Genomic DNA, 25,872 nt, shown 5'->3' with positions numbered 1-25,872 from the left:
GTAAGGGTCTGCTATTCAGAATATATAAAGGACTGTTACAACTCCACATTAAAAAGAGAGGTAATCCAGTTAGAAAATGGGCAAGAGATTTGAATAGATGTTTCTGAAAAGAAGATAGACAAGTGGGCAATAAGCACATGAAAAGATCCTCAACATCATTAATCACCAGGGAAATGCAAATCAGAACCACAATGGGAAACCATTTCAGATCCACTAGGATAGGATGGCTTTAATAAAAAAGATTGAGGGGCCGGCCCCTTGGCCGAGTGGTTAAGTTCGCGTGCTCTGCTTCCCGTGGCCCAGGGTTTCGCTGGTTCGGATCCTGGGTACGGACATGGCACCACTTGTCAGGCCACGTTGAGGTGGCGTCCCATGGGCCACAACTAGAAGGACCTACAACTGAAAATACACAACTGTGTGCTGGGGGGATTTGGGGAGAAAAAAAAGATTGGCAACAGTTGTTAGCTTGAGTGCCAATCTTTAAAAAACAAAGAAAGATTGACAACAAGTGTTATTGATGTGAAAAAATTGGAGCCTTTATGCATTGCTAGTGGGAATGTAAAAAGATGCAGATGCTGTGTGAAAACAGTTCAGCAGTTCCTTGAAATATGAAACACAGAGTTACCATATGATCTAACAATTCCATTCCTAGATATGTACTTGAGAACTGAAAACATATGTCCACACAAAAACTTGTACATGAATGTTTACTATTCATAATAGCCCAAGAGTGGAAACAATCCAAATATCCATCAACTGATGAATGGATAAAACAAGATGTGGTATATCCATACAGTAGAATATTATTTCTCCATAAAAAGGAATGAAGTACTGATTCATGCTAAAACATGGATGAAATCGTGAAAACATGCTAAATGAAAGAAGCAAGACACAAAAAGCCACATATTGTATGAGTCTATTTATATAAAATGTCCAGAACAGGCAAATCCTTACAGACAGAAAGATTAGTGTTTTCCAGGGGCTGGGGGGTTGGGGGAACTGATGACTGATTGCTAATAATATGGGATTTCTTTCGGAGGTGATGACAACCTTGTGAATATACTAAAGACCATTGAATTGTATACTTTAAAATGGTGAATTTTATGGTATGTGAATTATATCTCAATTTAAAAAACCAGAAGAAAGATTTTGAAATAAAATTTACAAGTACTTTTGTTTTGGGAAGCCTTGCATAAGCACAGCTAGATCATTAAAAGTGGCTGTGGCACAGAGACAAGCATCCTGAAGCCTGCTTCCCAGCCTCCTCTCACCCTCTCGTGTGTCTTTTCTGCCTGTGGGTCCTTGCCTTTCATCCTTGCGTCTTTGGCATGTCCTGATTCTGCTTACAGCTTCTCCCAGTAAAATTCCAGCCCTGCCATCTGAATCTGAAGCCAACTTCTGATTTTCTAGCATTGAGCCAGCTTGCTTCTCTTTGTTATTGGTTAAGTCCTAGTTACCAACAAAATTTATCCTTATTAAAAAAAAAATCTACACTTGAAATACAGGAAATCTACTTTACAGTCTAAACTATAGACAGCACAGGTTCTAATCAGGTTCTGTTATCATTAATCAAGTCCTTCTTCTAACTTTTTGGCTCCAAATGACAGAATAAGAGCTATTTGATTGTATGAGTTCATGGTGCAATTACTGGTATCCCACTAGCAAGCAATATGCCAAACAGAAAAGAAAATGGACATTTCAACAGAAAAACATGAAACAAGTGCAGGGAAAAGGGAGGCACATCTTCCCTATTGTAAATTTCAGCTTTCCCTAACAGTTGTTCTTAATGATGGAGTTCAAGTGTGCTGCTGAGAAACCTGCTGGTTTCCTAGAGTTTCTCTTAGGAATTTCTGACATTTCAGTGAGAATTTTCAAATATAATCTAACATTTCTATAATCTACTTATTTTAAAGACCGGAAGACAAGTAAGAAATAATTGGGAGACAGGAGCGTAGTGGCGTAGAGGTTAAGTTCGCATGCTCCACTTCAGTGGCCTGGGGTTCGCAGGTTTGGATCCCGGGTGAGGACCTATGCACTGCTTATCAAGCCATGCTGTGGCAGGCATCCTACATATACAGTGGAGGAAGACACGGATGTTAGCAGTACGGATGTTAGCTCAGGGCCAATCTTCTTCAGCAAAAAGAAGAGGATTGGTAGCGGACGTTAGCTCAGGGCTAATCTTCCTCAAATGAACGAATGAATGAATGGCAGATTCAGTAGGAGATAGGATGACATGTTTGTTTTCCATGATAGGGAGAGCTTCATATAGGTAGAGGGATGGAGATCAGAGAGAGATCATTGAGATATGAAGACCCAGAGGAGGCAAAAGAGAAAGGGCCAGATCAAGGACACAAGCAGATGGCACATGGCAAAAACAGAGAAGAAACCTCCTCTTTGGAGACAGGCTGGAGAGGATGGGTGCTCATGTGTGGATAAAGTGGCTCTGATATGGGCAAGAGGAACAATAAGGAAGCTATAGGTGGCCTATACCGTGAACTAGTAGGTTCCTAGTTAACTTTTCATTTGGGATATGACTTTATGTGCTAATGTTGCAGATATCAAGACACATCCCGTAGAGAGCGTTCTTTCTCTTTGATTTTCATTTAGACTTTTAGGACCTTAGAGAGCTCGTGCCAATCTTTTTTTTTTTTTCTTCCTGCTTTATCTCCCCAAATCCCCCCATACATAGTTGTATATCTTAGTTGCAGGTCCCTCTGGTTGTGGCATGTGGGACACCGCCTCAACATGGCCTGACAGGTGGTGCCATGTCCGCACCCAGGATCCAAACTGGGGAAACCCTGGGCCGCTGCAGTGGAGCGCGCGAACTTAACCACTTGGCCACGGGGCCGGCCCCTTCATTATTTTTTATAATTCCATCTCTACTAAATGACCACAGTGTAGTACACCAATTCTGTTTTTAAAAGAAAAGAACTCTTCTACATCCTCTGGTCTCATAGTCTGAAAGAGATGTTGGCTGACAGCCATATTCTGGACCCGTCTCAGCTCCAGAAAAGACTCCTTTGAACTCTCTCGAGGCTGCCACACCACTGTCACCTTTAGCCTCCAACACAGCATGTAACCTCCACTTGACTCATTCTGTTTAAGTGAAAATTTCAAATCAATCGAGAAGCATTGTTGCTTGTCATTTGTGAATCCACTCCATTAAGTGAAATTTTGATGAAAAAAGTTCTTTACCTAGTTAATATTTTTAACCAGAATTGCGAATAGTGATGAACTCCACTAGATTGTTGGTAAAAAAGAAAAAGAAAATCAGCTTGCTGTGAATCTTACTATATTCCATGAGTAAGGAAAATCTCTCAAATCAGCATTTGTAGATGAGAATCATACTCAGGATTGGAAGGGCCCCTTAAAGTCATCTGGCCTAACCCCTTTTCAAAGGTGTTCATCTCTTATACTCCTGTCAAGTGGCAGTTCAGCCTAAACCCAAATAGCCCCTATTGGTGAGAATTCACCCCCAAGGTTATTATTAGAAAACTCTGTAAAAAAGTTTTTCCAAAGAATTGATGGAAAGCTTTTGCCTGTTGGCTTCTGCCCTCTGGTCTAGTTCTGTGCTCCCACAGGGCCACACAGAGCAAGTCCAAGGTGTCTTTAAGGTGTCAGTTCTCCAGAGGCTAAAGATAGAAATCAAGAATATCTTTCTGATATCTATAATTTGCCAACTTGGCAAATAGCCTTAAAAATTATTTTGGGGAAGTTGATGCACTTGCAAATTTAATCTCTAGATAGTAACAGAACATCTATTGCTGGGGTGATAAAAACTTTCAAGCTTCATCCACTGCCATAGAAAATTCTTACCTATGTGCCATAAAGTTTAAAATAAACTAAGTTTGCAAACACATCATGCTAAATACATCAAATTATTTAAATTTTTTATTATGACAATTGACATATATTAAGTGAAAGAAATGACAGAAGTATTGTAATAAAACATTTTGAAAGAAAAAGTTACACAATTAGGCCAACAGCTATAAAATAGCTTTAGGCCTGGCTTATAACACCAAGAGTGCTGATCAGACTGTAGTGAGACATTGAACATTTCATTAACAAAAATATTGGCACCAGCCACAACATATTTTGGTTGTCACTTACAAGGAATATTATATTTAAACAACTATGCATTGCAATTCTAACACACTAGGTGTTCATACACTGCAGTTAATCCCCGAAGCTTTAAGCTACCAGGAATTCCCATATATTCTGTGCACAAAATTTACTTTGTGCATATCAGAATCACATTTCCAGTTTTCAAGTCTCCCCCCTCCCCCGCACCCATGACATGCAGTATGTTATATGTGGCAGAGAGCACTCCAGCTTCCCCTATTTGACTAACAGCATGTTCCTGATTACCTTAACAGCTTTATGCTAATCTCAGAGCTTCTGCTTTAGCTCTCATCTCCTAGAAATAAAATAAAGCATTCTGAGAATCTATTCCAGGAATAATTTTTTTTTATGCATAGGAAAATAAAGCATTTCATATAAGCACGTCTGAAAATCCAAGAGGCATTCTGATCAAACACTCCCTGTATCCCAGCTACTATTACTTTAAAATCAAAATGAAAATCTAATATATACCATTTATAAATTCTTATCTGGAATTTGTATTCTCCACCTGGAAATTCATGATTCTCAGGCTTCACCTCTAAACCAATGAGGATAGCAAAGAAACTGACATCTCACATTAGCTGACAATAGATAAAGGTAGCTTAGATAGAAATTATGACACAGTTAGATGAATTTAATTCTTTACAAGAATACACTTATGCTACAAAGGTGAGAAATTAGGATGGTAAAATTATCAGACGGCAAAAAGTACTGGTATTTAAGCAAAGGCGTCTTAGTATAACATGGTAAAATCTGCCATGTAGAAGACTGCTAGAATTGGCAGCTCTACAAGACTTCAATATACTTTTTATCAAATAAGGATGGTATTGGAATTGGAATTGGAATCTGATATCTCTTCCTGCCATGCTTCCAGTGACAAATATTCCTGTGGAATTAAGTCTACAGTATAACAAGAACCAAGTCAAGCAATTTAAGTTTTTCCTCCTTTTACAGATTGAAAAGAAACCAAGGCCTGCCCCATCCCATCCCCCCATCCCAGCACAGGACACTTCCTTTCGAGGTGTCTACAAAACCTCCTGGCAGGTTTGGGCAAGCTACAATTCAGATACCATTATCAAGAAGCTACTTTGATAAGAGGACAAAACACCAGACCAACATTGAGAATACCCCAGTTAGGCATCACAAAAATCACGCACTGTAAGAATATGCTGTTAACTGCCAGATTTGGGCTATTATCGCTGTTCTGAAGTTGAAAACCCATTTCCACTAACATAAACTAGATCTGTGTGTATATGTACTGTGTACGTATGTGTGTGTACGTGTACGTGTGTGTAAAATTTTCATGCAATGATCTTAAAGCTTTGGAGACAAGGGTTTTAGCCTAATTTAAAGGCTTGTCCATATAGCAGTATTCACATGCACCAACTCTGCTAAACGGCAGGAGAATGAAAAAGACCATGGCACAAATTTTTTAACAATTTTAGGTTTAATTACGTAATGCACCTGTAGATGTTCTAGCATAAACACAATTGTAAAAATCTAACATCCTATTTTAGGGTATTTTTCCACCTCCCATCCCTTAAAAGCTGTACAGTTATAAAAAATGTGACTCTCAAGCAAAATAAACTTTTTTTTTTTTTGCAACATACAAAATAAGTTAAACGATTCAGAAGGTCTTGAGCCATTAAGTTTCCCAATGACTGTGTTCTGGCCGTCCATGTGCATGACATGCAGCCCCTGGCTATGACCAGAACTCAATCAATACAGGTCAAACAAAACCCCAAACACTTAGCTTAGATTTCTTTAGAAACTGATGAAAGTCAAGAAAATATATAGTTAGGGTTAACAACTCCATTCTTAACTTACATCATCCAGTGGCAAAATGAACAAGGCAGGTCACTCAGTCCTTAGTGCATTTTCTAGCTTGTACCGGTTTGGCAAAAAACACAAATGTAGTTCCTTTAAAAATGTTTTTCTCGTTTAAAATGTCTAAGGAGCTTAATTAATACATTTCTACTTGTCTGATAATTTGTTATGCCCTCTCATATAACTTATGCATAGGATAGACATATCTTAAAGTTATTAAAATAAGACTAACATCTTCATTAACCGAAATCACTATAATGTGCCAGAATTGGATTTGCAGCATTTCCCAGAGTGAAATGGTATAAATATAAAATAAAATTAAAAAATTGAGCTTCCATAACCAAAATGAGGAAGAAAATCCATTAATGGAATTTCTGAGAGGGTTTATATGAATAAAACACGTGTTGAGTGTACAATATGAAGTGGTTATATACCAAGTACACTACGTTTCGGTTTGAAATGACTGCTTGCTTGCTGGGGAAAGAGTCTCTCTTCAATAAATGTCACATAGTTACTTAGCAATTCTTGGCACTGAAAAAATGTTAAATGAAATTTAAACTGGAGTGAAATATTTTGAAAACAATTATTAAGTGTACACATAACACAAGAACCCAGTTTAAATACACTGACAGCACAGGGCCTTGTCTTTCAAGATTGGTATAAAAATAATGAAGAAAATCAGCAGTCAGCTTGCCACTTCCAAGGTAGGTTTACAGGTACAGGGAATGGTGGATAAAGTAGGAATGGATTTTATTCTAAGAAAGTTTAGTAACAGATATGAAGCAGAGGACTAGGCAGATTACAGCAGATAATGCAGTCTTGGCAATTCTCTCTTCTTGGAGAACCAGTAATATATTTTTAGAATGTCAAATCAAGAAGAGGAACTTCACTCTCTCTCTCTGGACTTTCTGTAATTAAACAATGTTCATAATTTCTTATCAGTTACAATTTTTTACCCTTTCTTTTTATAATGTCAATTAATGATTTCAAAGGATTCATTTATTTCTTCTAGCATCTAAAGTATGTATATACATATTAACTTATATATATATATATATACACACACACATACCTTTATGTGTTCATTCCATTTAAAAAAAAGACCTGGGTCTTTGAATACTTGTTCTATAGCTGTGAGGCAACGCCATGAATCATGGACTTGTTCCACTATGTTCGTGAAGGGCAGAGTTCACAACTTTTTCTGAATACTAAACGTGTAGATTCATTAGGTTCCTTTCAGTTATATGGTAGAACAAACTGACACATGGTTTACACCTCTTATTCCCACAAACATAAGCTAAAAAAGGCATTCCTTGTGACAAAGGAAATTCCATCAATCCCACTTAAAAACAGCTAACATTTCCCATCACTTCAACTCAAATGATAAGTAAACGTCTAAATTTTTCTTAATATATGTTACTTTGCTCAAATACATATTATAGGATGGGTTCTATCAACCAAATTGAAAACTGAAGTTTGTAATGTCCTTCTAAAATTAATTTGTTTAAAAATCTTTTTTTCCAACAACTTCTTCAGCATTTGAAGTCCTTGGTTCTTTGGCAGGTCACATTTTAAAAAAAGATTATGAGTAGACATGAATTTATTCTAAATGAAACTCCTCTTTATTCTCTGAGTTTGCAACCTTGACCAACTGGAAAAGGATGTGTCAAGGAAACTCAATGTCAATATATTAGGTATATTCTTGAAAATCTCTCCACCATCATTCTCTAGTAATGTGCCAACAATGGAAAATGTTTTACATTAAACACTATGTCATCAGCGCAAGTCTACAAAACCAAAACATCTATTTTCAGTCTGAGTTCTTTTCACATATTTTAATTCAAAGCTTCTGCTTTATGAAAATTTGACTACTTTTCAAAGCTTTACAGAAATTGCAAACTAAATATTCTGAGTACTAAACTACATCTCCCCTTAATATGTTTGCTAGACTGCAGAGTCTGATAACAGGAGTCCAACTTGTATTTCAAAAAAGGGGTTTAAAGTATTAAAGGGCTTTATTATATAGCAGCTGTCGTGAACTTAAATCCATGGTTAAAACTCTAATAAGGACCCAAGATGTTCTAAACTCTAGATGAATGCTGCTTTCCTATACTCTGTCCATTTCCTAATGTCTTAATTATCTCTTTGGACACAGAACGTTTACTTCTTCCTAAATTTCCTGTATTTTTTTTTAACTTCTTCAAAGCATGTTCAGAGTTAACATTTCAGTGAATACAGACTCATTGAGGGATTGAATCTAAACACCAAGCAGCAGAATCTTCTTTGCACTGTTCAACATTTAATCACCCATAATTAATCTGCGTGACAATAATTTGTAAGTATCAGCTGCTAGGACTGCGCTCTTTCTAGATGAAACATAATTAATTGGTTTAATCAGAATGTAAGGTTAGAAGGGATACACTCACTTTAAAGTTCACAAACACTTAATTCAAGTTTGGTAAATAACAGGCAGCAAAAGTGGTATCAAAGCCCACGTTAGTGGGAGGTTTGCTAAATGGAATACTCAGGCTTTGCTAGGGAAAAGATTACCTTTGCTCTCTGTGGCAGAAGGGTAAAAAAAACTCCTTATTTCACATTAGGCATCGTAAAATAAATACCCATTTAATACTTCTTATCACTTGCTTAACTGAAGAGCAGAACTAACAGGTGGAAGCAGGAGCCGGTGTGTCGAGAGGTAGAGACAGGGTACATGGGAGTTTCTACCCGGTAGTGGCTTTATCCAGCTGCAGGACTAAAATGGTAGAGGGAGATTGGGGGCAGGAGAGGCCAACTGCACATTCTAACCACTTACCTTGCACTAGTAGGAATCCTTCTATTACCTGTTTTAGATAGTTAAAAAGGCTAACATTCTTAACTGACTTTCAATAAATGGAACAAACCTAGCTAGAAAGGAGGCTTGGTAAGTGAATGTGGCTCCTTACACAGCCCTGCTCTACTGTCTGTGAATGTAAGCCCTTCCCTCCCTTCCAGTGGAGCATTGTCTCCAAATAAAAATCACAACTTGCTTGGAACCACATGCTATTGGTGCATCCTAGTTTTAGGCTGCTTTCATTATTTTATTTTTTATACAGATACATATACATTGCTAGAACCAAAGCAAAAATATTAATGCGCAGGTACTACAGAACTAAAGTGAACAAAACAAAAGAACCAACAACGGAAAACAACAGCTATAAACTTTCAAGGCCAAAAGATAAGATTTAAGGGCAACACCCATTGAGGAAGGAAAAGAAGGAGTATAAAGTTTCTAGAGAGGTATTTATAATGCAAGTCTAATGCCAGCTTTTTAATAATAAAAAAGAGAAGTGCTTTCCTATACACTGACTAGCATATATAATGCTTAATTTGGAAAGAAAAATTAATGAAGTTCCTTGGGCCAGCAGCAGATATGGTGTGTCCATTGCCGGCAACAGACACAACACTGGAACAGAAAAACCCGAATCCCAGGGCAAAAGTATTCACAGAAGTAATGGCTGAAGGTTTCAGAATTTGACAGGCAACGTTTAATCACAAGTGCTACACTTTGTACAATGTTATTTATGGCTCTGCCTGAAATTTTACAGCTGTAACAGAAACTAAGTAAGATAAAGTTCATATTTTAGTGTCAATTACATGTTAGATATTTAGTTAGTTACAAACCCCTTTTCTTGAAACAAAGGGTCTCTTTCTTTAAAGTGTTGAGATGTTTGAAATGGATGTCATGCCTATTAAGCACACTGGCGGATCTCAATCAACTCTTTGTTGGTTGTGTGACTATTAATGAATTTTAATAGAAGTCTAATGGCCAAAGGCCAAAACTACATTCAAACCCTGCTAATATATCCAGGCAGATAGGAAATTCCAACACACACACATACACACACATATACACACACACACATGCTAAAACTCAACTAAAAACCTCCCAAAGGAACTGCTTTGTTTGTAGACTTCAATTTGAAGTAGATACTAAGGGCAAGAATAGACCAGTTAAAATTCACCTGAAAATCCTTTCCCCTTCTTCAAATGTGCTAAAATACCACTGTCAGCTTAGCATCTCTTCATGTAAGTTATGTATAGATGTACTTCTTTCAAAATGATATTTCAGATATTTAAATATTAAGTGGCCAGAAGACAAGTTACACAATCTGCAAAGTTTACAGTCCACCTGGGCCTTAAGAAAGACCACGCTCATGTCCCTAATAACTCTCCATGATGGTGTGTCAGAGGCCACCTCATCACCACTGCATAAAGCTGTTTGAAAAAACTTGTTGCTAGCACAATCTGGTTGTCAAAGCTTCACTATACATTTTACTGTACAAATGCTTTTCAGATGATTTTTTTTTTTTTAAACAAGAAACTCCGCTATAACAGAAACTTAAGTTAGAGTTTTTTATGATGGTACTTTCTCGGTCTCTTCTTTATTAAGTGTGGTAATCTCCAATAGTAAACAAGTTGATTTCATGAAAGCTGTTACTAAATGACTTAGGTATGATGTTATCTACAGTTCTCAAACAGTAACAATACAGACTTGAACTTTTAAACAGTCTGTTAATCATCATCTATGCCATGAATGTTTAAATATAATATATATTTAATATGAAAAAGCTAAAGCACAAGTGCTTTCTCCCACCCCTAATTCTGTTTTGGGCCCTCAGAGTCGGAATGCATTCTTATCCACCCTTTTTCACAAAGTCAGGAGAGCTCAGGAAATATAAAGTCAAAAATATACAAATCTTTGTTGTTATTATAATAAGATTTTTTTTCCATGAATGAAATTACCAAGGACCATGAACTTGGAAAAAAAAATCAAAAGGAATTTACAGCAATTATTTATCTTCAAAGTTCAAAACTGGTCACTTCACAGAAAGACTTCAGGGTTTGTTGAAATTTTTCTTCTAAAAAGTCATTCTGTAGTGGAGTTTTCTAGGAAAAATAAAACAGCTTTTAATAACTGGCCCGCTGGTGTGAGAGCTACCGTGGAATAAATTAGCACAAAAATGGAAAAAAAGTCTTATAACTGTTCACTGTTACAGACATAATCAACAAGGTCAGTCACTCTCAAAAGCTCATCTTCCTCCTCTTCTGGTGCCCCTGCCTCCTGCCCACCACTTGTCCCATTGGGGGCCAGGCTTGCACTGGCTGTACTGTTGTCCTTGGGGGTCTGAGGCTTCTCAGTTGTCTTGCCAATCAAGTTCTCAATGGCTTTGCCAGGACTCTGTCCATTGGTGGAAGGTAAGTCTACTAAGCTATAGTCCAATGGGCTGCCCACCTTGCCAACATTTTCAAAGTCCTCTTCTTCATCGCTGTCTATCCGATAGGGCTTCTTGGTGCTCTCTTGTTCTGAGGGCAGGGCCCTCGGGTGGCTGTCACGGGCAGGCTGATCTGCATCTCCATGAGCATTGTCACAACTTTCCTCGTCTGTCTCGATCCGGTGTAGCCGTTTTCTGGATGGTTTGCCTTCCTCTTCCTCCTCCTCCTCTGCTTCTGAATACTCATCTGTGCTTCGACCCCGCTTTCGAACTGACCGCTTTGATTCTTTTGCTAGCTCATCATCTTCAGAGTTCTTGGACATATAGCTCTCTAGAATAAACAGCATATTTAAGCCATTGGCACAGTTAACCATAAACAGATTTCAGTAATTCCCCTTTTCTTCCCCTATTCACCCCCACACCCTGCTTTCAGACTTGCTTGTAGATAAATATTTCCCTTCAATAATTGGCCTGATTTCTCTCTCTTCTCAGTCCCATAATAATGTCCAATATGATTCATAGTGTACTTTTACCTATAATTTAGGAAAGAGCAGAACTGGATTTCTTGGAGAAGAAATCTGATGATCCTTAAATTAAAGGAACATAGGTTGGTCAGAAACTAAGAAACCCCTTCTCACTAGCCCTCAAATTAATCATGTAAACACACTGATAAGGAAAGATGAGAACTGAGCACCCAAAGCCGGACATCTGAAACACTGAGCTCTCCATCCCATGTTATTAAATGTCTTCAAATGTTGTCTTCTCTTCCTTGTCTATACTTACTTCTAGGGGATCTCGCCTAGTCTCATGACTTTGCATACCATCTATATGCTATGCTGATGACTCTCATAGTTGTTTTAGGCAACCTCTAAATTCCAGACTCATGTATTAAACTGCCTACTCAACATATACGCTTGGACTTCTAAAGAGGATCTCAAACCAAATATGTCCAGAACTGAGCTCCTAGAATTCCACCTCAAACTGCGCTGGTTCTGGTCTCCACCGTCTTAGTTATTGGGAACTCTATTCTTCCAATTGCTTAGTCATCCTTGATTCCTTTCTTTCTCCCATCTAACCCAATAATAAATCCTTTGGGTCTTCCTTCAAAATACATCCATAAGTTGACTGCTTTTCACCCCTTTACTGCAATTGCCCTAATCTTACCCACATCATCTTTCAACTAGCCTATTTCAATTGCTTCTCAACACTCCTAGAGTCTGTCCTTGTCCCCGTCAATTTATTCATACCTCAGCTACCACAGGAAATTAAAACATAAGTTAGATCATAGTCCTCCAATTATTTCTCATCTCACATAGAATAAAATCCAAAGTCTATACAGTGGCCTGCTGCATAGCCAATATAGTAGTCACGCATCACATCAGGCTATTTTAAATTTAAATTAATGTGAAAAAAATGGACATGGCTGTGTTCCAGTAATACTTGATTTAGAAAATCTTTATTTACACAAACAGGTAGGCTGTAGTTCGCTGACTACTGCTCTACCTGATGTGGCCCCTGCTGATCTCTCTGCTTCAATCTCTGCTCTTCTTCCCCTCACTCACTCTCCTCCGACCCTTCTGGCCTCAATTCTGTTCCCTGAACATGCTAGGCACAAACTTGACTCAAGGCCTTCCCATCTGTTGTTCCATCTGCCCATATCACTCTTCTTTTAGATAACAGCATGATACACACCCAGCTTTTCTTTCAGGTCTTTACTCAGAAGCTGTCTTCTTAGTGAGACCTTCCTCTAGTGCCCTATCTGAAATTCCAGCTACTCTCCCAGCCCTCCTTTCTCCTTTATTTTTCCCCACAGCATTTATCTCCACTTATTTATCTTGTTTATTACCTCTCTCCCCTCAACTAAAATAAGATTTACATGAAGGAGTTACATGTTTTTTGGCTATTTTGTTCACTTTTCTATTCTCACTGCCTAGGATAGTGACTAGTTCAACAAGTATTTGTTTTTAATTTTGAGAATTCTGAATTTTATGAATATGTTTGTCTTTAATGACACATGAAGATAAATCCACACTCAAACAGATGTTCACCTCTCTTCTTTAGCCTCTCATATCCAAACATTTTTTTCCCCTTCTTTCCTGGCTTGGGCTCAAACTTAACTGACAAGGATCTATTAAAGCAAACAGATCATAACAAAGGAGAATTAAATATATAAAAAAGAAAGGGGGAATGTGAGGGTCAGAGTCATTTGAAATGAACTTGGGAAGAACTCTGGAATAACTACAAAGACTAAATGGATATCACAAATTCATATTTTAGAGCTCTTCCTGCACTTCTGGTATGGGGCAAAGCTAAAGGTATTAAGAAATAAAACAGTTACCAACTGAAGTTCACAGTCAAGGTGGAAACAGACAGTAGGCACCTTGCTCAGGAACTGTTCAGCTATTCATGGAGGTAAAGGAGGTTATTTCAAAATGAGGGCCACGAATAATAAGGGAGTGGAAGAAATCTTGCTCAGATCACGACTTTCTGAGACTCTTCCAGTTTCAATGAAGAATTTAATTATTACAATGGAGAACTTATAAATTAGTACCTTATCAAGTATCATTTATTTAAACTACAAATAGTGACCAGGCATAAAATAATGGGTTTTGCCTCAAAGATATTACTGGTTATACTATCTAAGAATACTCTGTCCAAGAAATGGTACAGAATTATAATCCTGAGTTCACTTTATATCTTCTATTTCTGCCTTGTCCAAATTTCCATAAACGAGAGATCTATTCCTTACCTTCACTCTCTGAGCTGGAAAGCCTACGTTTGTGAACTCGTCTGATTTCTTTACCACGTCGTAAGCTCTTCTGTGAACCATCACTTTCTGAATCTTCTTTGTAGTTAATTTGTCTTTTCTGGTTCCTCCTTGACCGCCTTCGCCGAGTTTCTACAAAATCATCACTAAAATCATCGCTAAAATCACTTTCTGTAAAAAACATTTAAAATGAAGTCAAATACAAAATTTAAGTCTATTAAATAGAAATGCAGTTAGGTTATAAAAATGTAAAGCTACTGAGGAGAGTTCAGTCATAACAATTTTTAAATGAATGGTAACTTTTTTAAGTCTCTTATTTTCTTATCAAAAGTAAGAGTAAATCTGTGGGGGTCTTTACTGCCAAACCTCACAAATGTATAGTATTAGCAGCCAATCCTCAAGACTAAAAGATGTTTTCTATAATCCTCTTATTCAACCTAGAGCTACCCAGTCGGCTGCCACACCTGCTCTTCTTGGTGGATAACTACTATTCTGCCTCACGACAATTTGCTGTTCTTATGTGTGCAGATGTACAGCTACAGCCATAACTTTACAATGTACTGCAGAGGTTAAACTCCCTAACCACAGAAAACTGATGCGCCTATTTCAAAGAAATAAGGAATCTGAGTTATATTTTTGGCTTTTTCCCATATGGAATTAAAATCTGCTAAATTTATCACACAGGGATAGTTAAACTCTCAATGCATAGCTAAATAGCACTGTTCTTACCATCTCTGATCAATAAACCAGAATCAGACTATGGCATTGTGTCGGTGCAGTTTTTTAGGAGTGCTAACAAATTCCACTGAATTATCACATCCAGCCTTCTTCTCTAATGGATTTCAAACATTTCAAAATGGCTAGATAGTTTGAAGGAGTCCCCACTGGCCAAATCTGGGAAAAACTGAGCCTAAATAGCGATGGAAACATACTGTATCCACTGACTAAAATAAGAAGCCACAAGTATATACTAATATAAAGAAATAAATATATGAGGGAGAAGGGAAAGCTCTTCTTTACAGAACACCAAGTAATAAATATAAAAGGAATGACGGAGTTAGAAAATCATCATGAATGCTAAAACTACTGGGTGAAACATCTAAGAAGGAAGAGCCTATTTACACAGTCTCAAAATATCTTCCTATAAATTACTTACTATTTACAAAGGGAAAAATAATGAAATAAAGAGATCTGGAGGATACTGTGATATTTCTGCCAAAAATGTATAACTTGAATCTAATCACAAGGAAACAGAAAAATCCAAATTGAGGAACATTTTATAAAATAACCAGGTGTATTCTTCAAAAATGTCAAGGTCAATAAAGACAAAATTTGAGGAAAACTCCAGATTAAAGGAGACTAAGGAGATATGAATAAATGCAATGTGTAATTCTGGATTGGATCTTGAACTAGGAAAAAAAATTGATACAAAGGACAATATTGGGACACCTGATAAAATCTGAATGTATACTGTTGACTAGATATGTTAAAATTTCTGATTTGGATAATTGTACTGTGATTATGGACAAGGAACAGGAAACTGTCCTTGTTCTGAGGAAATAATCACTGATCAAGGGGCATGATGTTTCTACTTACTCAGAAGGTATAGGAAAAAAGTCAAAACAAAAAACTGCAGAGGGGGCCAGCCCTGTGGCCAAGTGGTTAAGTTTGCACGTTCCACTTCAGCTGCCCAGGGTTTCGCTGGTTCAGATCCTGGGCGCAGACATGGCACCGCTCATCAGGCCATGCTAAGGCGGCATCCCACATGCCACAACTAGAAGGACCCACAACTAATAATATACAACTATGTACTGGGGGGCTTTGGGGAGAAAAAGGAAAAAATAAAATCTGTAAAAAAAAAAAATTGCAGAAGTCTGTCCAGAATCAGGGATATAATACTTCTGTCTGTGGCACTTCCTCAGTAAGATGACAGCTATCTATCTGCCAAGTCCATAAAGCATTCATATCTGTTCTTTTAGCTGCTGTGCCCCTCACTATTTATTCAGTTAATAGGGATAAGCATAAGCTACAAGAACTTCAACCACTGCTAATTTATAAAAACGAATGAATCACTGATCATGATCTTAATGTTAGAGATAACCGGTGATCCTTCTCTCTTCAATAGCTAGACATCTGAGAAAACTGTTCTCAGCTTACTGAGAATGATTCCCAAGAAACCCTATGAAGATAAAGTCTAGGCATGGAAACGACTGGCACCAAAACATGCATCACAATCCTAAATGAATTTGGTATGAAGTTAACCCATCTATGTGTTTCTATTTTCTTAGATATGCTGTCTGTGAAAAGATGAGTTACAAGTGAGTCATAGGAATAGAACTCAAAGTTTCACCAAAAAGCTTATATTACAATCGAATGGAATTTTATTTTAAGAAATCAACTCCAGAAGTCATAAGAATTTACTGAGTTAGTGTGATGTGGATGCAAATTATTTTTACCAGAGTCTCTACTATTCTCCTCAGACTCCTCCTCTTCATCATCATCGGAGTACTTTTTCTTTGGGGTCTTTCTCCGCAAACGCCTGCTTTGCCTCATTGGCCGGGAGGGATGTCGCCTCAGTCTTCGGCTACAGAAATCAGTGTCACTGTCATCGTTAGATGGTGGGTCTTCTTCACTTTCATCTGGGTTTTCATCAGATACAACAAACTCATCTTGAGATCTGTTCAAGAGAAACCAGATGAATCATGATGGTACACTTAAAATCAGGAAGCCATTTTTGAGAGTTCTGAGTTCAAATTCTAACGAGTCCAGTGAATCACTAAGTAATGTTTACTGTAAAATATCTGGATAATTGTTATCAATTTCCCTGTTTATAAAATGAAGAAATGTTTTGCCACTTATCCTCTTCTTAGGAGGAGTGATTAAGATGAAATAATGCTGATTTTTGTACATAAATTGCTTTCCTCTCTTGGGATGGCCTCCTTGTACCTTCAATTCAACATGTCCGAAAGCAAACTAATTATTTCCTAACCTACTCCTCTCTTCTGTTCCATAGCCTGGTATTGGGTACCATCACCCATCCAGTGTTTATCCTAAGTTCTCCCTTTTCATTTCTCACATCTAATCAACTACTAATTCCTCCTGAGTCTACTTCTTAAATATCTCAAACCTGACCCTCTTCTCTGTTCAGGCTCTCATCTCTTACCCTAAACTACTACAGCTTTTCCCCAAATAGTCTCTCTCATCTCTAGACTCATTTCTCCCTCAATATCCTCCACATGAATGCCAGGATGGAAATCTCCCTGAAACAAAAAACTTCTTACTAGTCCGCTGTTTAGAACTCTTCAATGGGTTTTCATCATCTTCAGGACAGAGTCCAAATTCCTATGTATGTCAAACAAAACACTGCATCCTCTGGTTCCTTTTTATCTCTTGGCCATATCTCCTGCAGGGCATTCTCTACTTCTTCCCCATATTCTTGCTATCCTAATACACCAGGAGTTTCCTAAATATTCCATGACCTTTCATACCTTGCTGGCTTTGACATGTGATTTCTCTGCTTAGAGAAATCTTCTAATTCTGCTTCTAATTCTTATTCTGCTTCTAATCCCAAACTCATCGATCTGCCATTACTCATTCTTCAAATTTCAGATCAAGATTTCTTTCTTTTCTTTTTTAAAAGATTGGCACCTGAGCTAACAACTGTTGCCAATCTTCTTCTTTTTATTTATTTATTTTTTTTTGCTTTTTTTCCTCCCTAAATCCCCCCAGTACATAGTTGTATATTTTAGTTGTAGGTCCTTTTAGTTGTGGCATGTCGGATGCCGCCTCAACATGGCCTGACGAGCAGTGCCATGTCCGCGCCCAGGATCCAAACTGGCAAAAACCCTGGGCCGCCGCAGTGGAGCGCACAGACTTAACCACTCGGCCACGGGGCCGGGCCCTCAAGATTTATTTCTATTCTGAGACTTTCCTTGACATCCCTGGACTGATCTGACTCTCTTCTGTACTCTAACTTATGCTTTGCCTATATTTTAGTAGCAATCATGCAGAATGACCTTTTTGTGGTTCATATGCTTGTTTTTTCCACTAACAATCTGAAAGGAGAAACTCTGAGGTATTGTTTCAATACCTGCTCTGCACGACAGCCTTTCCTGATCTTCCATACTGGATTAGTTGCCTCAACCCCAACCTCTATGGGTCCCCAGAGAATAGTATCTAATTACTTTTACTTGTCAATTTCTCACATGGGCCTGAGAACTGCTCATGGACGTGGTGGCAGAAAGTGGCACAGAGATACACAGCAAATGAATGCTCGACTGCAGTTAATGAAATTTAAATACAAACAACCATAAACCTACTTTGTTTTAATCTAAAAACAAAAACCCTAAGATCAGTATTCTTGAATCTGTTTTAAATATCCTGAAAATAAAAAGAGGTTGTCTATGTGCATGAAGAATAAAAGCCCCATGACAGCATGGCCGTGCTTCTCTGCTAGCCGTACTTACGCCTGTATAGAGGGAATGGGGTCTACTGCAGACTACGCACCCATCACTGATCTTGAATTCATCCTCACTCTCTTCTTCATCCAGGTTGCTGTCACTGTCCAGATCATTTAGTCGCCGGCGTTTCTTCCGGCGAGCAGCAGCTGCCCTTTGGGGTCGTTTATTTTCTTTTCTTTCTTCATCCAAAATAGTAGAGATGTCTTTCCCACGGTGACCTGTGATGGTGGAGATATCTTTTCCTCGGCCAACTCCTGAGTTCAGGGAAGAGAGGGAGGGAAGAAGAGAGAGAGACAACTGTACATTTATTAAAAGCTTTTCTTTAATATCTAAAGACTAGTCTTATTCGTGCTTAACAGCTCTTCATTTGATTTCTTTATTTTCTTCCTACCAACATGCGGTATTTTCACAACTTCTGCTGACAGCGTTCTCATCAAGAGTTTCTGCATTCATCTGTCCTAAATAGAAGTTCACCATGTAGAGAACTTATAAAAAGTTTTTTGATATAATTCACATACCATAATATTCACCCTTTTATTTAGGTTTTTTTTTTTTGAGGAAGATTAGCCCTCAGCTAACTACTGCCAGTCTTCCTCTTTTTGCTGAGGAAGACTGGCCCTGAGCTAACATCTGTGCCCATCTTCCTCTACTTTTTATATGTGGGACGCCTGCCATAGCATGGCTTACCAGGTGGTGCCATGTCCACACCCGGGATCCGAACCGGCGAACCCTGGGCCACCCAAGCGGAACGTGTGAACTTAACCGCTGTGCCACCGGACCGGCCCCTATTCACCCTTTTATAGTGTATAACTCAGAGTTTTTAGTATAGTCACAAAGTTGTGCAACCATCACCACTAATTCCAGAAAATTTTCATCACCCCAAAAAGAAACCTCATACCTATTAGCAGTCACTCAAGAATCTCTTCTTGAAAGTTGTCTTTTAGACATGGCTTTAGAAAGAGGTCAATCCATTTAAAAAAAACAAACTGAGTTTATAGGACAGAAAAAGTGAGAATTCAGCAGCAAAGATGTAAATAAGGCACACATCTCTGGAAAAGCTAGTGACTTTTTCAGTTCCACTACAAACAGCCTACTTATTATTAATCCTTTCCAGAGTTTTCATAACTAAATGGAAACCACAATGCTCCTTACTGGCACACTGGTAATTCACTATATAGCTCTTTAATTACCTTCAAATTCTTCCACTTTAATGTCAACTATTAAAGACTATGAAATTAATAAACTGATTTTTAAAAGGTTAATTTAAAGCAATCATTTAGATTCTGATTACCCATAATTTTTGAGACTTTGTAGCAGTAGTGATCTAAAAATAAAAAGACAATGGGAAAGTTTCACTTGGAGGCAGAAATAACTTTTTTTAATCGCTGAAGGAATATTTACATTTTATATTAGATCATAAAATGAAACTACTTTAAAAATAATTAGTAAGATCTGAGTCTATCCATTGACTCTGTGTCCACCAATTACTTTGAATATCAGACAGTTAACATCAGTAGTGATTGTGATACACACTGGGGAGAAGAAAATATGCTCACGGCTCGAATCAGGGCATTTTAGCTAACATATTGGCCGAGTACAGGAAGAAGAGAGAATGATAAACATATACCTCCTCCATCAGCTTCTTTGATATCATCTTCGATAGCTTCATCAATTGCTTCATCAAACTCATCGAATCTAAAATAGAGACAACAGTCACATTACGGCCTGTCCTGGCATCCGGTTGGAAGGGCTGCCTCTGAGGTAAGAAAGGTCTCAACATAAAACTGCTCTCCGCCACTTTGGGACTGTGTCACTTGGACTATATCACCTTGCTCCTGTTAACCTCAATTTCTTTTATTAAAATAAGGTTTTATAAATCAGTATCTAATTCATAAATTGTTGTTTTCCATTTTCAAAGATCACCTATACCAAGCACCAGTAAATATTTTTCTAAAGGGCCAGATAGTAAATATTCTAGGCTTTGTGACTGTACAGTCTCTGTTCTAACTACTCAACATAGCCCTTGTGGTGCAAAAGCGGCCACAGATAATACAAGACAATCACTGTGGCCATGTTCCAATGTAACTGTATTTATGGACTCTGTGATTGGAATTTCATGTAACTTTCCTCTTTTGGTTCTTTTTTTCAACCATAAATGCAGAAACCACCCCTAGGTCATGGGTGATGCAGAAACCGGCAGTGAGCTGGATTTGGGCCACAGGCCACAGTTTGCCACCCCCTAATTACACAAATCACATGGCAAAGCAAGTGGAACAAAATTAGTGTTCTGGAAATAATACTAAGTGTGAGGACTATATTATTGTTACTGAAGATTATATTGTTATTATTAGTGAAATTCATACACAGACAGTCAGAATTCTAGAACTAGGTACATGTACTTTTTCTCACAAGGGTTGTTTCTCACAGTTTAAAGGGCCAAGACTAGATGATTCCTAAGATTTCTTTACATAGAAAATTCCTCTCATTTTAGAGTTGAGGTGACCAAAAGGATAAAGTGACTTGTCTAAACCTATGCTAAATATGGTAATTACTAGCCATGTGTGGCTATTTATATTTAAATTAATTAAAATGAAAAATTCTCTTCCTCAGTAGCTCAAGTGCTCAACAGCCAAATACGACTACTGGCTACCATACTGGATAGCAAAGAAATGGAACATTTCCATAACCACAGTATGTTCTGCTGGACAGCTCTGGATTAAAGCCACACAGAGGATTAACAACAGAGTTAGGACTAACAGCCAAATATTTTGCCTTTGAGCTGAGAAACTCATTATAGCTATGGACTTCCTCTGTAGGAAAACATACATATACTTACACAAACATAACATCTTGTAAATAATTTCAGAGGATTCAGAAGTTTCAGGTCAAGAACTCTTCTTCTACAACATACCTTTTAATGGCTGTATAGTGACGCATCTTACGGGTGTATCATAATTTAGTTAAAAGTCTTACTTCCAATTTTTTCAAAATTATAAACAATGCTATGAAAAAATTCCTAGAGCTCTACCTTAGCTTTTCCTGAAGATAAGTTCTAAGTAAAAATCTGTGCAGCCATTCGCCAGGCTAGAATAACAGATACAGATAATGCTAGATGCGAAGTTAAAAGAAAACAGTATTTCTCCCAAGGACATGATGCAGCCGTAAAGGGGCATAACAACCTATTTCTTTGAGTGACTACTATTTTCTTACTCACTGAGAAGCTTTGTTTTCTAAAAACAGAGACCATCAGAACCTTTGGACATAGGAAATTCTATCAGTAAGAATGAAACACCTCACTCTTGCCTGGAGGAGCTAAGTCACTTTCACCACAAATCAGCCTTGCTCTACATCACAGATGGAGAGTTCTGCATGGGGGTTGGACACAACACTCCACACATCTACTTTAACGTCATTGTTTTCAAGGAAACAGGACTCCCTGTGCACTATGCTTCCAGATCTGACAGTGACCCCTTTACAGAGCTCTGCTTTGCTTTCAGCCTTACTCTTCATTTGCTTCATTTAAATTTCATCTAAACTCTATCCTTCCTCAATATCTTATTCTAAAAACATTATTTTCTTGTCCTTTTAATTTTAATTTGATTACTGAGTAAAGCCAAACATTATTTTCATGTTTATTAGTCACTTTACTTTTTATTTTACAAGTACCCATTTGTGTCCTTCGCCCATTTTATCAGCCACTGTGTTCTTTTCTTACTGATTTGTAACAGCTTTTTATGTATTAAAGATTCTAACCTCATTGTCATATGTTGCAATTATTTCTATTCAAAGTGTATTCCCCCTTTAAACTTTGCTTATTTTTTTTTTAAGTTCTGAGAAAGGAAAATTGACATCTTGCCCTGCTACCACTATGAATGTCTGCCCATCGCACCTCTAGTCAGGCCCCCTCCCAAATAAACAAACAAACAAAGTCACCTTGTCTAGTTCTAGTCTCTAAAATAAATGAAAACTTAATTTTCCTTAAGTAGTTGATTCCCTAACAAAAATGGCTTTATCCTCAAGTTTAGCAATGTTAATGTCTGAAGATATGCTACAGCTTTTGCAGACATCATGTGAAAAAACTAATGTATTTCCACCATGAAAAAAACTATAATCCCTGTAATTTTTTAAATTCATAAGCCATCCTTTGCAAAATTCCTTTGCAAGCACTTTCTTTTGTAGATGCTTTGTCTGTGTTTTTCTAAATTTTTATGTAATCAAATATCCTTTCCATTATTGTTTCTGTGTTTGGTGTTATGCTTAACAAGTTGCTCCTTACACTAAGATTACATTCCTTCCTTAAATCCTTTTGCAACACTAGGTAGGGTATAAATAAATGAATCACACCATACCTCTATGCTAAAAAACAGTTTATCATAAGTTCCTATATTACTGTTACATAATTGCAGAGCTGAAGGCATTCATCTGGGTTAATCCACCATCACAGGCACGGCAACCAAGACCTAGGGAGACGGCCCACTTAAAGATACATGGCTAATGAGTGGCGCGGTGAGGACAATGCTCCCTCTAGTCAACTTTGATGTCATCCTCTCTGTTGGGAGCAATAAGAATCTGATAAACAATTATTAAATGAGAGTAGTGATGAAATCCTTTTTTGGGGGGTCCTTTTTCTGTGTTGATACATTATTAAGTATCTTTACATTTTACATTCACAACAGTCCAATTTCAGCCCACGTACAAAGTAAATTCTAGGTGTATTTAGAGCTTAAATATGAAGAGTAAAACTTAAAAAAATTAGAGAAAGCATTTGAAGGACTCTATTAATTCATCTCAGGTAAATTTCTTTAAAAAGCAAAAGAAGCAAAAATAATAAAGAAAAAGTGATGAGACATACAAATGCCCAAAAGCATATGAAAAGATACTCAGCATCACCAACCAACAGGGAAATGCAAGTCAAAATCATGAGATATCGCCTCACATCTGCTAGGATGGCCACCATCAAAAATACAAAAGCCAACAAGCGTTGGTGAGGATGTGGAGAACCCAGAAACCCTATACACTGCTGGTGGGAATGTAAAATGGCACAGCCGCCACAGAAAACAGCATGGAAGTTCCTCAAAAAAACAAAAATAGAACGACCATATCACCTAGCAATCCCACTTCTGGGTATATATCCAAGATGAAATGCTAATAATAACTCCAATTACATCAGGACTGAAAGACAATACAGTTCTGCTACAAAGCTCATTAACATAAATGCAAAGTTCTTTCAACATGACTGATATATTAGGAAATAAGTCAAGCATAACGTATATTTCATACTTTCTTATAAGTAATTTCAATTCTGAGAAACCCTAGGTAAATGCAGAAAATTGTGCCTAGCTGTATAGGAATACACAAAACGCACACACCTCAAACACCTACCGGCTACCTCAGCTCATCAGGTGTGTTTATTATAAGCTAAAGCCATCTGCATCTGGTGTTACAAGCTTCTGGCTGATTTCAAATAACCGTCCTTCTACCACCATAAAATAATTTACAAACGGCAGCCCTCCTCACAATCACTTCCACAGGCAACCTTCAGGGCTTTTTTCAACATAGAATGTCGTATTTATTGTAGTACTTACGTTATTTCTTAACTATTTAACATGTCAAATAGTACTATCATTTTTATTAGATTCCTATCTTTTTTAAAAGAATGTGTCACTTATGAAGTTTTTGAGTGTGTAGCCCTAACTCAGTATTTCCCACAATCCATAGGTTTCTATTGTGTGATTTTGCATAGCAGGGCTACTTTTAGGAAAGCACATGTTGGGATACAGCAGAACTGAGTTTACACCTGCACCTTCCATCAGCAGGCTTTGATGGAATTGGCTATAATGATTTTATATAAAGTAGCACTTTTTAATTTTCAAAGTTTTTTTTAAAAAAAGAATATGATGGATACTATTGCCACATATATTAAGGATTTTACTCTTACTGATCTTACTGCATTTTATTAAGTTTTAACAATAATAATAGCAGCAAACTACACATGGGGAACTCTCCCTTGATCACTGATGAAAAGTTTATAAACAAGAAGCAAGCTCAAAGTTCTATAAAATCGACTTTGTTTTTCATCTCCAGTTATCAAGTTACAAGACTGTTTTCGTGTTGTCTAAGTAGACCACAGATCAAACAATGATCTAAAGCAATTAAAATAAATTCATTATTTGAGTGAGACAGAGTGGTTTAGTGGAAAGAACACTGGACTAACAAACAATCAGAAGATAAGGTTTTAGTCTAGGTTTAGCTACTAACAGGGTGACCATGGAAAAATCTCTCTCTCTCTCTGGTATTTCTGACGGCAGATGGTAAACTAGATTGTATTTACTGATTCTTTCAATAGGCATTTATGGAACACTTACTATCTGCCAGCACTATGCCTGCTGTAAAGGACAGAAGGACACATAAAACAGACATGGTCCTTACCTTCTTGCTAATAGTCTAGTGGGGGAGAAAAATATTAATCAAATAATTAAAATCACAATCATTATAATTATGATAAGTGCTTTCAAGGAGAAGAATTGGTTGCTATGAAGGCATACAATAGAGGGATTTGATTAAGAAATGGGTGACAAGGTAAAATTGGGTGGGAAATTCTAAGCAGAGTAAACAGTATGTGCAAAGGGACCAAAAGAAGACAGCGTGGCTAATGCTTTGAGAGGAAAATGTGGCGACACGGAGCTGAAAAGCTCAGCACAAGGTCGACAACACAGCGCCTTGTGGGCCTCGTTAAAGGCATCGATCCTTATCCCAAGAATTATAGAAAACTGACAGTTTGTCAAGCAGAAGAAAATGATATAAGCAAATTTACATTTGGAAAAGATCATGTTGGCTGCTCTAAAATTCTGTGATTCTAAAGACAGTAGGTAAGATAAATATATACGACTGCTAATAATCACTGTGATGGGAAAAGCATACACTTGTGGGTTGTGTCGTGTAATTTAAAAAAACATTTACACTCTTTCATTGTAAACATTTCCACATATTTCATACCTATAACTTATACATTTCCGTGTTCTTGTTGACCTCCTTTCAAGCAAGTTTGCTTTTGATTTTTTTGAATCTTTTTTCTTTTCTTCATGATCTTCAGAAAAATCTGGCTCCTGGTTTAAAAATATGATAAATATATAGATTATTACAACAGAACAAAATTCCTGGGAACTAATAGGTTTCTAATGTCCATCTAGGCAGCCCATGTGAAAGGTTTGAAAAGTGAGATGATCCTTCTAAAATTGAACAACGATGGCAACATTAAGTATAGAAATTAAAAAGAATATTGGTGATCAGAGGATCAAACACTTCTGTATTAAAATTCTCAAGTTTCTGTGAGTTTATAATTACCTCTTTAAAAACAATCATGATGAAGTTTTTCCACTGATAAATATTTCAACAAGTAAGTAAATTTAACACATATATTTAATAGATATGCTGAATAAGTGAA

General features: G+C 37.3%; 1 protein-coding gene across 3 annotated transcripts in view; it reads right to left on the bottom strand.

Annotated features, from left to right (window-relative positions):
• Window positions 1-3,873: 3,873 nt before the first annotated feature.
• RSF1 (remodeling and spacing factor 1) overlaps window positions 3,874-25,872 on the bottom strand; it is a 146,049-nt gene continuing 124,050 nt past the window's right edge. For 2 of the 3 annotated variants that reach the window (XM_005612015.4, XM_070272062.1), the window contains 6 exons: window positions 25,425-25,534; window positions 20,056-20,123; window positions 18,475-18,682; window positions 16,425-16,645; window positions 13,951-14,139; window positions 3,874-11,532 (listed from right to left, as the gene is read on the bottom strand). In XM_005612015.4, the coding sequence (XP_005612072.2) occupies window positions 10,964-11,532; window positions 13,951-14,139; window positions 16,425-16,645; window positions 18,475-18,682; window positions 20,056-20,123; window positions 25,425-25,534 (1,365 nt within the window). In that variant the 3' untranslated portion in view covers window positions 3,874-10,963. The remainder of the gene's footprint in view (window positions 11,533-13,950; window positions 14,140-16,424; window positions 16,646-18,474; window positions 18,683-20,055; window positions 20,124-25,424; window positions 25,535-25,872) is intronic. The other variant, NM_001301166.2, reaches the window with a different exon arrangement.

The sequence above is a fragment of the Equus caballus genome, chromosome 7 (assembly GCF_041296265.1).
Source record: "Equus caballus isolate H_3958 breed thoroughbred chromosome 7, TB-T2T, whole genome shotgun sequence".
NCBI lineage: Eukaryota > Metazoa > Chordata > Mammalia > Perissodactyla > Equidae > Equus > Equus caballus.
This window is presented reverse-complemented; position numbering and strand designations above follow the sequence as displayed.